Raw genomic sequence first — 12,993 nt, 5'->3', positions numbered from 1 at the left:
AATTTTTAAAAATTCTTTTTCGGTCGGAAATGTTTTAAAGGTTAATTTTATCTGTTGCATATCCCCTCTTTGTCTAATTCCGATATGAACCCGCCCTAAGGTACATTCCAGCAATGTCATTGGTTGAAATTGTGTACAGATTTGGGTAGGAAAGGAAACAACTTTTTCATTTCGTTCGCTATTAAAATACAAAATAATGGAATTAACAAATCTAAGAAAATTTATTAAAAAATTGATTAAAGGTATCAGGTACAACTTACAAAATAAAAATACAATATTCTTTTTTGGGGTGAATTACATTATATCTTGATAATCAGTGCTTTGCAGAGTTTTGCGGATGTTAGCCACAAGGGGCCGAAGGTGTTTATTTTAATATTCGTGGAAAATTGTCTGTAATATGATGCTGTACATGATTTTTCAGTATGGCTGAGAACAGTTCTAATCCTACGGATATTAGTCGGTTTCGTAGCCATACTGGAATAATAGTTCCAACATTAGAGTAAAACACTAGAGGGAGAAAGGGTTAAATAACTGTATCTCCCCATCGCAATAGTCTTGTGCAACCCTCCTATTGGGTCATTGAAAATGGTATCGCTTTTATTAACACAGCTAAGTAGCAGAAAATTATTTAGAAGCAGACGAAAGAGGTCTTTGAAAAATGAAGGGAGGTAGTTGTCTGTATATACATCTATACTATAGATCTGTTGTTCCAACATCCAAGGAATGTATTTTTAATTGCATTAGAACGTAGAAGTGCTGAATAATTCTAATGAGCACATTAAATTACCAACTTTCATGGAACCATCTCATTAAATTAAAAGGGCCTTGACATAAAAAATAACCATCATCCCTTATTTTCAATCAATAAAAAAATTAAGTGAAGAGGGTTTCCTGAAATATTGCTAAATATTTTAACAATTTACTACGTAGCATTTTTGCAAAGGGGTGAAAAACACAATTATCATTTAATTACATTACATCTATTATTATTACAAATCTCAATAAAGTCCATCTTGAAATCCAGTTGAGGGACGAGAAAACGGCTGCTGCGGCAGGTGTCCGCCGCCCCCACCGCCGCTGAACGGATCCATGGGCGAGTATCCGCCCCCGACCCCAGCGCTGAAACCATTGTTGTTGTGTGGGTCAGGATTCTGGGCCCAGAAGTTGAGATTGTGACAGGCAGAGGCCATCATCATATACCTGAACATTAGATAAGATTTATTATCATTGGGTGTACACTGTACAAGGGTAACTGTACACACACATAAAATAATAAATTATTGAAATGAATAATATATACATTTATTTATATATTTAAATTATATTGATATGGTTATTTTCAAAAATATTCTTTCCAAATGGCAGTTTAATAAAAGGTTGGAAGTATGCAGTAATGTGTATTCACACATTGTTTTCATACAGGCCATATAAGTAAGACATAAAAACGGAACTTGTAGTTCAAAGTAAAATGTTCCAAAAATCTTTGAACTTTTAATATGGAGCTTGCTATAAAAAAAAAGTATTGAATTGAACACATTTTGATATTTTGTCACCTATTGAGCTCCTAACACCTGTTGATTTTAAAGGAATCTATAAATGAACATTTCTAACTTAACCGAAATCCTTTGTTTTTATGGATCTCTCCATAATTCAAAGTTATACAATAAAGTAAATGCGCAACTACAGTAAAATTACAATGGATATATTATTACTTAGATCTTTCTCCAGATTTCATGTTCTCTAATAAGCTGAAACTCGAAGCGGGCAAAAAAACGATACACCCCTTCACCCCCTAATTTACTGGATTAACGAACCGACAATAAATAATGTCCATGTAAGCAACCTTGATTGACGACAATTTTTCCACGGTCATAATATCCATTAATATTCTAAATCCATTAAAATTACGAACCTGGGATTGAACTGCACATTCGTGACAGGATTATCATGTTCGCCATTGAGGATGGCCACCCGCTGTCCCGTGTCTGGTCGCCATACGTGCACTTTCCCGTCGCTAGATCCGCCCAGCACAAATTGAGAATCAGGTGTGAAGCTGGCTTCTATTGGTATACCCTAAATAGATGCCTTTTATTCAGGGAGAAAGGGAGAGGACTATTGATTACTCTAGTACCCAAAGTTTTATAATCATGTTTTCCTATTCGCTAACTAGTTACTTTTAATATTTTTTTATTAGATTGTTCATTATATTAATTGTCAAAACGTTTCAACCAATATTTTAAATCTACCTTTCTCCCTTACAGAATAGCTTATCATAGGTCCCGGGAAGGTTTATAACTTTTTTTTGGGAGTTGGACACCCCCAACCCCCCAAAAAATGAAAACTCCCCCCGCACAAAAAAATCCACCCCCCTAAAAGAATTTTAAAAACAAATTTTCTTTTAAATCTAAAATACGAAAAATTGGTTTGATCAAACCCCTAGTACAGTATAATATAAAGGTTTTATTGAAGGATATTGAAAATGGCCGGATATCCGGCCCAACCCTACTACAAATAAAACTTTGGATACAAGTGTAATTCCTAGTCCCTGAATATTAATTAAAATATTGAAGTAAAAGAATAGGGGGGACAGGGGTATAATAACTGTATGTCCACCGTGCCGACCTTAAATTGGATCATTTAATATCAGCTGATATCGTCGGAAACATTAACACAGCCAAGTCGCTACAAAAGAGCAGTTTGCTAAAAGACGAAAAGGTCCCCATCACTGGAACCAGGTAATTGTCTTAGTTGGTTATACATCTAGGATTTTTGTGTGATGAACCTACCTTATTATTTTGAAAGCCAGCCAGGGTGTGCATAGGTTTTCCATCATAAGCGTCCACTATTCTTATTACGGCTCCGTTTGTTGTTAACATCATTAGTTTACCATCTACAAACAAAACAAGGATGATAACATCATTATTAAAATAAAAGAATAGAGAGGGCTTCAGCTATGTGTAACTTTCCCGACAAGGCATAGACCCTTTTATGTGCACCGATTTTGTAGAAATGATAAATAAGCATTTTTGACATTGTAAAATACTTACTACAGTCTTATTTCTTTTATTGGAGATGGCTTTTATTTTTTAGTAAATCTTATACCTTGTAAATTTCAGTGAGGTTTCTACTGTTCTTAAAAAATAGGACGATCCAAAACTTTGATGTTTCAATGTTATTGAGCCACAATTTGGATAGAAAGCAAAATTTTTAAAATATTTGTTTGAGACGGAACTGCGTACTATACACTCCTGACGAATTAATAATTCCACTAAAGATTTTACAATTATGAGCGTGTGAAAAAAGTAATGAGCGTGGGAATTTTCTCTGTTACCTAAGCTGAACTTGATGCCAGTCCAGTCACACCCTGTCTCTGTTTTGTACTTGAATGTTGAAAAAGGACCCTGAAAGAAATACATTCATTTCTAGTGCGAAGCAACTCTACAAATCTTAAAATTTTATTTATTGTAGGTATAATAAATGTACTAAAAGTAAAATAAGAAATTAACAAGGATGACAACATCCATAAAAGCGAAGCTCTGAAACGGTACATTAACATTTGTATAATGTCAGAACTGAATAATCAGAATGCGAATGTATAAGAGTCAAAGCAAAATTGTAAGTAAATTTGTTGAAAAACTGCTTGATACAGGATAATGATTATGGACATACTTACATTTTTAGGACTTGATTATAGAGTTGCTTCGCTTATAATATTGTACTTTGTTGTCCCAGGAATCAGAATACCAAAAATTAGACCAATCGAATAATTAGGTCACATACAAATTTGTTGTTAAAAATGTAAAAAAAATCAACATGATTAAAATGGACGTACGGACATTCTGGTAATGATTATAGAGTTGCTACGCTTTCTAACTCGTACCTAACTATTACAGGAATCACCATGCAATATTTAAAATCGATAGGACAATTCTAACATGCCTAAATTAACGAAAAAAGCTATTTAAAAAAGTAAAAAAAATCAACATGTTTAAAATGGACGTACGGACATTTTGGTAATGATTATAGAATTGCTACGCTTTCTAAATCGTACCTAACTACTAAAGGAATCACCATGCAAAATTTGAAATCGATGACAATTCTAACATGTCTAAAATAACGAAAAAAAGCTATCCGTGACGGACGGACCGACCCTAATTATAGAAAAGTTTCGCTTTTAAAAAGCATTATAAACAAGATTACTCTCATTTTGTTTCCAGATATACATAGTAGGTACATACTACATACAAACAAGCCTAGAAATTATTATCTGAAAACTACAAACTTATCAATGATAATCTAAAGAAAAAAGATAAAAATGTGCAAAAGTTCATTAAACAGTCACACATACATCCTGCTACAATGGCACATACATACATAGACATTCAATTACTGCATTGCATATACAATACAACAGGTATTAATTTGTTTTTCTGCATTGGTGGAAAAAAAATTCTTTCTTCAAAAAAGCATAAAAATCAACAAACCTTTTCGAAGCTTCTGAGATCATATAGTTTAATATACTCGCTTTGAACCCCGACGGCAAAGATGAGGCCTTCCGGATCAAATGCGGCCACGGCACGACCCCCACACTGCATCAAACCCTTGCAGTCAGGAGATCTTAAGTCCCACATTCTAACCTACAAGAATATATACATTATGTTAGGTTATTACCCACCTAATTCTAAGTGTAATTATATGTAGATTAAAGTTAGAATTTTGATTAGGTTGGTACCAAACTTTTCAACACAAGGGGTAATTTTGTTTATCAACATTGAGAATGCATATTAATTCCTTATCCATTGTCTTATCCCTTAAAATTAATGCTAATTTATCTGCTCAAAAACTTTGATGGGTTTTATGGATTGGTTTGTACTTCGTACCAAATAACTTTTCTCCTAATAATCTTAATCTGGAAACGGGAAAATTTTGTTTCTCATAACTGTGTTTTTTCTTTAACATCTAGTCCCCAAAGTTTTATAAAAACGTTTTCACAACAACTTTTATTAAATTTGGATTAGTTGGTTCATTAAGTTGAGTGTTCAAACGTTTCAACCACTAATTGTAATCTAACTAAGGGATACTTTTGTGTATCATCATTGGGGATGTACATCAATTTATTGGCAATAGTCTTATCCCTCTAGATCCCTACTTACCGTTTTATCCAATGAGCTTGAGATTATTGTATCATCTACAGGAGAGAGGGATAGAGAAACAACCTTGGCGGTGTGTCCAGTAAAATATTTCAAAAATTTGTTGTCGTGTATTGACATATATCTAAACATAAAATAAAACGTTATAGGTACCTATCAAGTTTAAATATTATATATCTTGATATAAATAGTGTTTTACAGAAAAAACACTTTACTGTTCTTTTCCCTTTTAATATGTTGGAAGTTTGTTTTATCTTTAATGCTATTTTAAGGAGTAAAATTGTAGACTGATAAAACAGGTTTTAATTTTAATTTTTTAATTTACAAAATTGGTATTAATTATATTTTAATATTCGTTAGAAAATAGTCTGTATTACAATGATATAACATATATTTTAGTATGACTGAGAACTGAGCTGGATCTTTAAATCATTTCAATGGTGCGCCAAATCGGAGTGAGCCAACTTTCCACCAATGAAAGCACAGCATTTTACGAAATGTCGCGCTGTGATTGGCTGAAATTTGGCGCACCCCGATTTGGCGCACCATTGAAATGATTTAAAGATCCAGCTCTGGTGTTAATCCAGCGGATAATCGGTCTCGAAAACTTTTTCCATGATTTCGGAGTAATATCAACAGAACAAGAACAAATATATCCAAACATAGCGCAACAAGATTTACCTTAAAGCATTATCTTTGCTCTCTTTATTAGAAGCGTAGATAATAGTGTTACTAGCGTGTGTAAAGTGCACCAGGTCGCATCCATATTTCTGTGACCGTATAACTTGTTTTTGTTGCGCCTGAAATAAGATAATATTGTCATAAAAATGATAACGTATGGGATTAAAAATTCTACTGGATAAATTCAAGGCACGGCAGTTTTCGTCAGCCGCATGTAAGCCACAGGAAATCAACCTCTTACAATTTTGAAAATAAGCTAGATATATTTTCAATTTGAGTTTTAAAAAATAAAAGTAAATTCTTTTTAGTTTTGGTGAGGGGGAGGTGGGATTCTTTTTCTTAGAGGGATTTCTTTTAGGATGTTTGGGATACATTTCCAAAATAGTTATAAACATTCAATTGGCCTATAAGAAGCTTCAATGTAAAGGAGAACCACACTTTCACAGAATTATGATTAGTTGATTCCAAATTAAAAGTGAGCTAACATTTCAACCAATATCTTTTTTCTACAGACGGGACTTATCACCTAAGATCCCTCAGCATCACCGATAATCGAATTATTTACCTTTTCACAATCATAAATAATCATAGAATCATCATCCCCACTGGCTATCAACCTCAGACCATCATGTGAAAAATCTAAAACAATGCAGACGAGCTATTTTCTGTATAAGGTACACAATATATAATGAACAAGGATGACAAAATCCATAAAAGCGAAGCTCCAAAATTATACGGTACAAACGAAAAAAAGAGTGTTGGAACTTTTAATGGAAGAGTAACTTAAATAGCCAGCTAGTATGGACCTCATTTATTAGCCATTTCATCTTGTAAGAGGGTAGGTAATAGGGTAAAAGGGGTGGTAGGGGTAAAATCGTTATTTTAGCCCGCTGCGTGTTTCACTTGATTAGATACTAGCGGCTACGCCCCCTAAGCGCCCTAGGGGGGGAAAAGTCGACCTCATCCGATTTTAAATTTGTGTTCAAAAGAGTAAAAAGATATTAATTTTTTAAGGGGGGGGGGGGTGAAGACAACCTCCCCAAAAATAGTTTGAAACCTTCCCAGGACCTATAAGAAGCTTCCCTGTAAAGGAGAACAATATCGGTTCAGCGGTTAGCGAGATCCTTCGGGACAGACAAAAACCACTTACTACTTTATATAATAGGATATCCAAGTAATGACATTTCCATTCCAGCATCAATGATTTATGGAGTAACATTGCTACACCACATTTTTTTGTATAAACTGACCTAAAAAATTAATTCTCTTTTCTCTGGTATAATTTCTAAGGGTTGTGAAACTGTTGAGGATTGCCTCGTCCAGCTTTATGCCGCCACCGCCGCTGCTGGTTGGACTCGAACTCATTTTATTCTGTAAAAAATATAAAAAAAATAAAAATTCAGGTACATTTGTCAGACACTTCAGAAAAAAACTATTTTGAAACTCAATTTTCTGCTTAGTTAACTACCGCCAAATTTATCACATTTTAAAATCAGCAAGGAATTTTAGGGGATCAGACTATGGACGATAAATTGATCACCGTACTAAATGATTATAAACAAAATGACCCCTTCCTGTAGAATAAAATTAGGTTTAAATTTAGAACACTATTTGATTGAAACCACGTGACCTTATATAAAAGGGGGGAGGCGGATGTGCCACTTTTTGAAACCAAAAGTAAAACGTGCATGATCTAAGCCCATAAAAGAGTTACAGCTCTAAAGTTTGGCACAACAGTTGCTTTTGTGGAGAACAATATGGAACTGTGAAGAAAAGGCGGCGGAACCGCCACTCCCGCCGATAACCACCGTTTCCCGCCAATTTTTTTTGCCTTTTCTTGCCATAATAGATAATTTTCAATCATCTGAGATAAACTTTTTTTTACACTTGTAAGATTTTACACTTGCAATTTTTTTAAAAATATTGATATGATAAATGTCACGTGAAAATATAAGGGAAATTTTTCTGAGAAAAAAAGTTTATCTCAGATGATTGAGAACTGTCTAATTTGATGAAAAAAAAGCAAAAAAAAAATTCGGCGGGGGGGGGGTGGTTCCGCTGCCGTTTCTTCACAGTTCCATAATGTTCTCCACAAAAGCAATTGCTATGCCGAATTTTAGATCTGTAACTCTTTTATGGACTGAGATCATGCACGTTTTACTTTTGGTTTCAAAAAGTGGCACATCCGCCTCCCCCCTTTATAAATGTACACAAATTTTTGATCCAAAGAAAACGTTGTTATTAGGTTTGGCAACCCGAATCCGGAATCCGACCAATTTATGGCCAATATTGGAATCCAGAAACCGAATCCGTTTTTTTTATACCTAGCGGATTCGGATCCTTAATTTTTTTCTTTCAACCGCAAAGGCAAAGATACCCCCTCCCCCTATCCCTCCCCACCAACACCACCCAGTGGAGAGATCAAAAAATATGAAAAAACGCAGCTTTAGATTCTTCTTAGTACCCGGTATAATTTAATCCCTTAATTATTTTTTTAAAAGCCTTTAAAATATTGCTAGAATCCAAAATCCAGAATCCGGAATCCGTCCAAAAAATAAGAATCCAGAATCCGCGGAGAAGTCCGTTTTATTTTTGGACGGATTCTTGTAAGAATCCGAATCCGGTCCCAAAATCAGACGGATTGCAACCCTAGAACTTGTTATATAATTTACAATCCAATGTCATCTCCCTCTCTTAAAATCAACAGAACAGCTTTATACTGACCCTAGCTCATACCCAACTTTCCTCTTTACTTCACTCTTATGAAACAATTGCAACCCATGAACAATATTTTTTGTATCGGTATGCATTTTTGTTTTAAATTAAATTACAAAATTAAAGATTATCACAGGTGTCTTTTACATAATCACATTTTTAGGACAGAATTACACTTGTAAACAAATACTTCGAAACAGGCCGTTGTAACAAAGGTTTTCAACAACTTTAACGGCAGCTAACGGCATTTAACCTTACTGCACAGTTTTTCAGTATTGTTCTATAAATTAAAAACAGAGGCTGGGCGGCATCAGATTATTTATGTATAGATATTTCAGAAGCGCAGCTACTCTTTGATCAGCTTTGTTGATTGTTTTTATTGAATTCTCTGTCGGACATACTCCCAGAGAACAATGGAGCCAGTTACATGCACATTAAAACTCCTAAAAAAATACAAATATTATTGACGGTTATTCAGCGATTTTAATCAGCAATCTAAAGGGATAAGACAATGGTCGATAAATTGACGTTCATCCAAAAATGATAATACACAAAATTACCACTTTTGTATAACATAAAACATAAAATTACCCAATATGATCCAAATTGATTAAAATCCAGGAGGGAAGGGACTTTTATTATTCTAGTCCCCAAAATTGTATAATTACATCTTTTACATTGCATTGGCTTTACAACTTTGGGGACCTTTATCGAATTTTTGATTGGTTGATTGATAAAGTTAAATGTCAAAATGTTTAAACGACTAATTTTAATATAATAGGAATGAATTTAAAATAAACGTGGATATATTAACAGGGGAAAAATTTTAAGTCAATTTAGGTTGCTAACATTTATTGATAAGTTAGTTCATCCAGTAGGAGACGGGGGGATAGGATAAAAGGGAGGATAGTGTGTTTCGTTATTTCAGCCAGCTGCCATTATCACTTTATCAAAGTTCGTGAAAATCTGGTGCAACATCTAACATAATATTATATCGATTATAATATTTAACTTACCTTATTAGCCCATGTTGTGGAATTTCAACACAATAATCGACATGGTTCAGCACTTCTACAGGAACTCCTTCTCTTTCCTTTACAAACAATAGGTAGTGTACGTGGATATTATGACAGGGGAAAAATTGTCGTCAATCTAGGTTGCTAACATGGACCTCACTTATTGGTCAGTTCGCTTATCCAGTAGGAGGGAGGGGGGGGGGGTGGTAAAGGAGGTGTATGGGAGGTATTGTTATTTTAGCACCCTGCGAGATTCATTTATTGAAGATGAAAATCTGGTTTAAGATTCAAGTAATAATATATCCATTATTGCAAACAAGTTAAAACAATTTTCACCACGAAATGAAAGACCTAATTTAATTTGCTGCTATTAATGTAAATCTAAAATTGTATCATTTGATTAAGCGAAAATACCTTTATTAAAACTATGGCCATAGTTATCCTATTATATGTCAATTACACTTATGGGATAGACAGACAATATGACATAATGAAGTGTAGGTGCGATTTTACAAAAATAAAATAAAAATGCCTTCCCCTTACATTTGTGGAAGAAGACTACAATAAAGTTGGCCATATCCAAATGGGCATAAGAACAATTCAATACATGAAATAGCTTCGCCATTAAAAAGAGATAAATACTACCTTTCCCAACAGAATGGCACACTTCTCTGGAAACTGGAAACTTTGGAGAGGGACACTTTTACTGGCCTGTTCTATTGCAACTATACTCCATCCAGCTGATTTTAATGCCTAAAAATTAGGTCTTTGTACAAAAAGTAACAGGATGACTGTCTGTCTGTCTTAAGCTTAAGATCTCGCTAACCGTTGGACAGTGAAGCTCAAGTGCTATAAATAAAGAAGTTTTATCCTAATATTAGGATGCTGCTTAATTTACCCAGAACACAACCAAGCCTAACCAATTAATGGATAGGTATTATGATAGGGAAAATTTTTTCGTCTATTAAGGTTGCTTATTTAATCCTCATTTATTGGTCAAGTGGGATCGGAGGTGATGGGATAAAATGGGTGGATTGGAAACTGTCGTTATATATATAAGCCAGCTGAAAATCCATTTTATTAGAGGTGAAAATATATACCTAGTGCAAATCCAAATAATTGTTCTATGCATATAAACCAAATAAAACCTAATATTACCATTATATACTGGATGAGTTGATTCTCAGGAACTTCTTCCATTGGCAGCCATTGCTCAGCAGTCACAGATACTCCAGTAAAATCTCTCTCCTACATGAATTGAATACATTAAATCGTAATTTCTTTTCAGAACTATTTATTCCATACCAACACAAGCAATTTACAGACTTCTAAAGACTTGTATAGCACTCTTAATTTTTGTCGCATATAATAGTTATTTATCGCATCGTTTTATAAACAAACATCGTTTTATATCAAAATGAAACTGGTGTTGATTTTATGATTTTTGTTTTATTATTCGTGGAAAATAGTTTGTAATTCGATTCTACTGTGATTTTTCAGTTTGGACGAGAACCAATTCTAACCCGGCGGATATAAATCGGTTTCAAAGCCGTACTGGAAAAAAATATTCTGTACCTTAACAGCAGCTGCTGACGGTATTGTCATTTTTCCTACTCCAAGAATTTCACATGTCCGACATAAACCTCCAAGATTTGGTAATCTAAAAAAAAGGTGAACAGACAAGGAATATAGTATTCGTGGATATTAAGACAAGCGTAATTTTGTCGTCAATTAATGTTACTGCTATAGTCCTCAATATGTCAGTATTTTCCTTCGGTAGGAAAGTAAGGGGTGGGGTGGGGGAAAGACGTATCTTAAGAAAAGAATTGATAAACTAGTGGAATGCACACTGCATAGGGTTTTGTTAAAGGGGGGCTTAACTTTAAAAATCAGCTGGAAGTTCCCTTTCTGAACCAAAAAATAACAATCCCCCCTTTCAAAAAAAAAAAATTGAGGCTTAGTCACAGCTGCCAAGCTCAGATAAATTCCAACTGTTTACCTGTCAATAAGTGAGGCAATAACAATTAGGCCCGGATATTCTCTCTCCTTTGTAGCACTTAACCTTTGGGTGTCCAGCAAATCTGTCTCAATATTCATACATTTCCATGGGGTTATCTTCCTAAACAAGTTTGAGTGATAAATATTTATTTTTATGTTAAAGCAAAAGGGGTAGTCTCACGAAATGCATTTGAACTTAATTTAGTGAACCGCATATTTTTTGCTAATTAAGGGTTAAACTATATTTATATGGCATATATTTGAAAGAATTTCAATTTTCTACCACGCAGTTTTGAAAATATCAAGATTTGAAAATCGTCTTTTTGTGATATATGCGATATATGTGATATGAAAATCGTCTTTTCAAGTCTTGATATTTTAAAAACTACGTGGTAGAAAATTGAAATTCTTTCAAATATATGCCATATAAATGTAGTTTAACCAATTAACCAGGAAAAAATATGCAGTTCACTAAATTAAGTTCAAATACATTTTGTGAAACTACCCCTTTAAAAAAAATGTAATAATATTACATAATAAAAATTAACACAAAATCAGTGGCGTGCAGAGGATTTTGTCAGGGGAGTGAACGAAGCGCATCCAAAAATTTTGACACTATCCCTTACACCAAAGTCGAGGGGGGTATATTACAGACAACGAAAAAGGGTGTATTTTTAGTGTTTACTTAATTAACCTCTTTCAAATATATTTAAAACCTGAAGTAACAAACGAAACCGGATAAAATTTAAAGAAGCATCGCATCTTTTAAATAACTTAAATTAAAAACTGGAAACCATATGTACATACGTACGTATCCTCTTTTGGCTCAAGTGAAGCAATCTTAACACACTCTTACCAAGGAGTAAATTTTTTTTTCAAACTTCCTAAAATTATTTAGAATGCGGAAGGAGGACTCATTATTATTGATCTCTTAACAAAACGAGGTATTAATACCTTTGAACATTATCGGTGTTTTGTTCTTGAACCAAAGGATCTTTGGCCACCAGCTTGGAAGGACTGCAGGATTCCAGAGAGGAACTGACAGTACCATCCAGGTTAAAATAACTCAGGTAGGGGTTTGTCAAGTATCTAGGTTTTAACATTTCTTTCACAATATTATATACAAAATTATATACTTTCCTTATGACGTTATGTCTAAGGGAAGTTATGAATGTTATGATAATGATGTACCTTCTACTGATATGTCAGATGCGCGACATCAAAGTAAGCATGGGGGGAATGCATGGGCCCAAAACTGGCGCAACTCAATTCCATGCAGTTAGTTTCAGACAAAGATCGTGCAATCAACGGATTGGTTGTTTATAATAGACTGGATGTTAGTGACTACGGACCTACTTTAAAGGTCTAGCCATACGTTGCTTCCATAGACCAGTGTTTTAGCCCCGAGGGGCCGAAAACCAGGGCTGATTTTA

At 34.2% G+C, this 12,993-nt stretch overlaps 2 protein-coding genes across 6 annotated transcripts; both read right to left on the bottom strand.

Moving 5' to 3' along the window:
* Positions 1-202: 202 nt before the first annotated feature.
* LOC145332835 (WD repeat-containing protein 82-like) lies at positions 203-7,229 on the bottom strand. Of its 4 annotated transcripts, none has more exons than XR_013884339.1 (10): positions 7,082-7,229; positions 6,397-6,470; positions 5,832-5,950; positions 5,154-5,274; positions 4,485-4,637; positions 3,332-3,401; positions 2,787-2,890; positions 1,913-2,073; positions 924-1,200; positions 203-319 (listed from the first exon to the last, which is right to left on the bottom strand). XR_013884339.1 is itself a non-coding variant. In XM_080177902.1 (9 exons), exons 1-9 carry the CDS (start codon positions 7,194-7,196, stop codon positions 999-1,001), a joined length of 1,119 nt encoding a protein of 372 aa, XP_080034028.1. In that variant the 5' UTR covers positions 7,197-7,229; the 3' UTR covers positions 888-998. The 4 variants fall into 4 exon arrangements, 1 of the variants encoding a protein (XP_080034028.1); XR_013884338.1 differs by having other exon boundaries at positions 927-1,200; XR_013884340.1 differs by having other exon boundaries at positions 203-305; positions 927-1,200.
* On the bottom strand, positions 7,196-12,680 carry LOC145332836 (tRNA (guanosine(18)-2'-O)-methyltransferase TARBP1-like). Of its 2 annotated transcripts, XR_013884341.1 has the most exons (8): positions 12,515-12,680; positions 11,562-11,681; positions 11,138-11,222; positions 10,721-10,810; positions 10,208-10,315; positions 9,563-9,639; positions 8,504-8,989; positions 7,196-7,349 (listed from the first exon to the last, which is right to left on the bottom strand). XR_013884341.1 is itself a non-coding variant. In XM_080177903.1 (7 exons), exons 1-7 carry the CDS (start codon positions 12,661-12,663, stop codon positions 8,923-8,925), a joined length of 696 nt encoding a protein of 231 aa, XP_080034029.1. In that variant the 5' UTR covers positions 12,664-12,680; the 3' UTR covers positions 8,480-8,922. The 2 variants fall into 2 exon arrangements, 1 of the variants encoding a protein (XP_080034029.1); XM_080177903.1 differs by lacking the exon at positions 7,196-7,349 and having other exon boundaries at positions 8,480-8,989.
* Between the last annotated feature and the right edge of the window lie 313 nt (positions 12,681-12,993).

The sequence above is a fragment of the Acartia tonsa genome, chromosome 11, assembly GCF_053477335.1.
Source record: "Acartia tonsa isolate MP-2025a chromosome 11, ASM5347733v1, whole genome shotgun sequence".
Taxonomy (NCBI): Eukaryota; Metazoa; Arthropoda; class Copepoda; order Calanoida; family Acartiidae; genus Acartia; species Acartia tonsa.
Note: the sequence above shows the minus strand (reverse complement) of the source record. Positions and strands in the feature narration are given on the sequence as shown.

Bases quoted from the DNA above. Each gene is read 5' to 3' on its own strand.
- LOC145332835 (XM_080177902.1), bottom strand. From the start codon at position 7,196: ATGAGTTCGAGTCCAACCAGCAGCGGCGGTGGCGGCATAAAGCTGGAC. The intron at 5,951-6,396 runs GTAAATAATTCG...ATCTTATTTCAG, and splicing joins TTATTTATGATTGTGAAAAG to GCGCAACAAAAACAAGTTAT. The intron at 3,402-4,484 runs GTTTGTTGATTT...TATTTCTTTCAG, and splicing joins ATCTCAGAAGCTTCGAAAAG to GGTCCTTTTTCAACATTCAA.
- LOC145332836 (XM_080177903.1), bottom strand. From the start codon at position 12,663: ATGTTAAAACCTAGATACTTGACAAACCCCTACCTGAGTTATTTTAAC. The intron at 11,682-12,514 runs GTATTAATACCT...AAACTTGTTTAG, and splicing joins AACACCGATAATGTTCAAAG to GAAGATAACCCCATGGAAAT. The intron at 10,811-11,137 runs GTACAGAATATT...CAATTCATGTAG, and splicing joins CGTCAGCAGCTGCTGTTAAG to GAGAGAGATTTTACTGGAGT.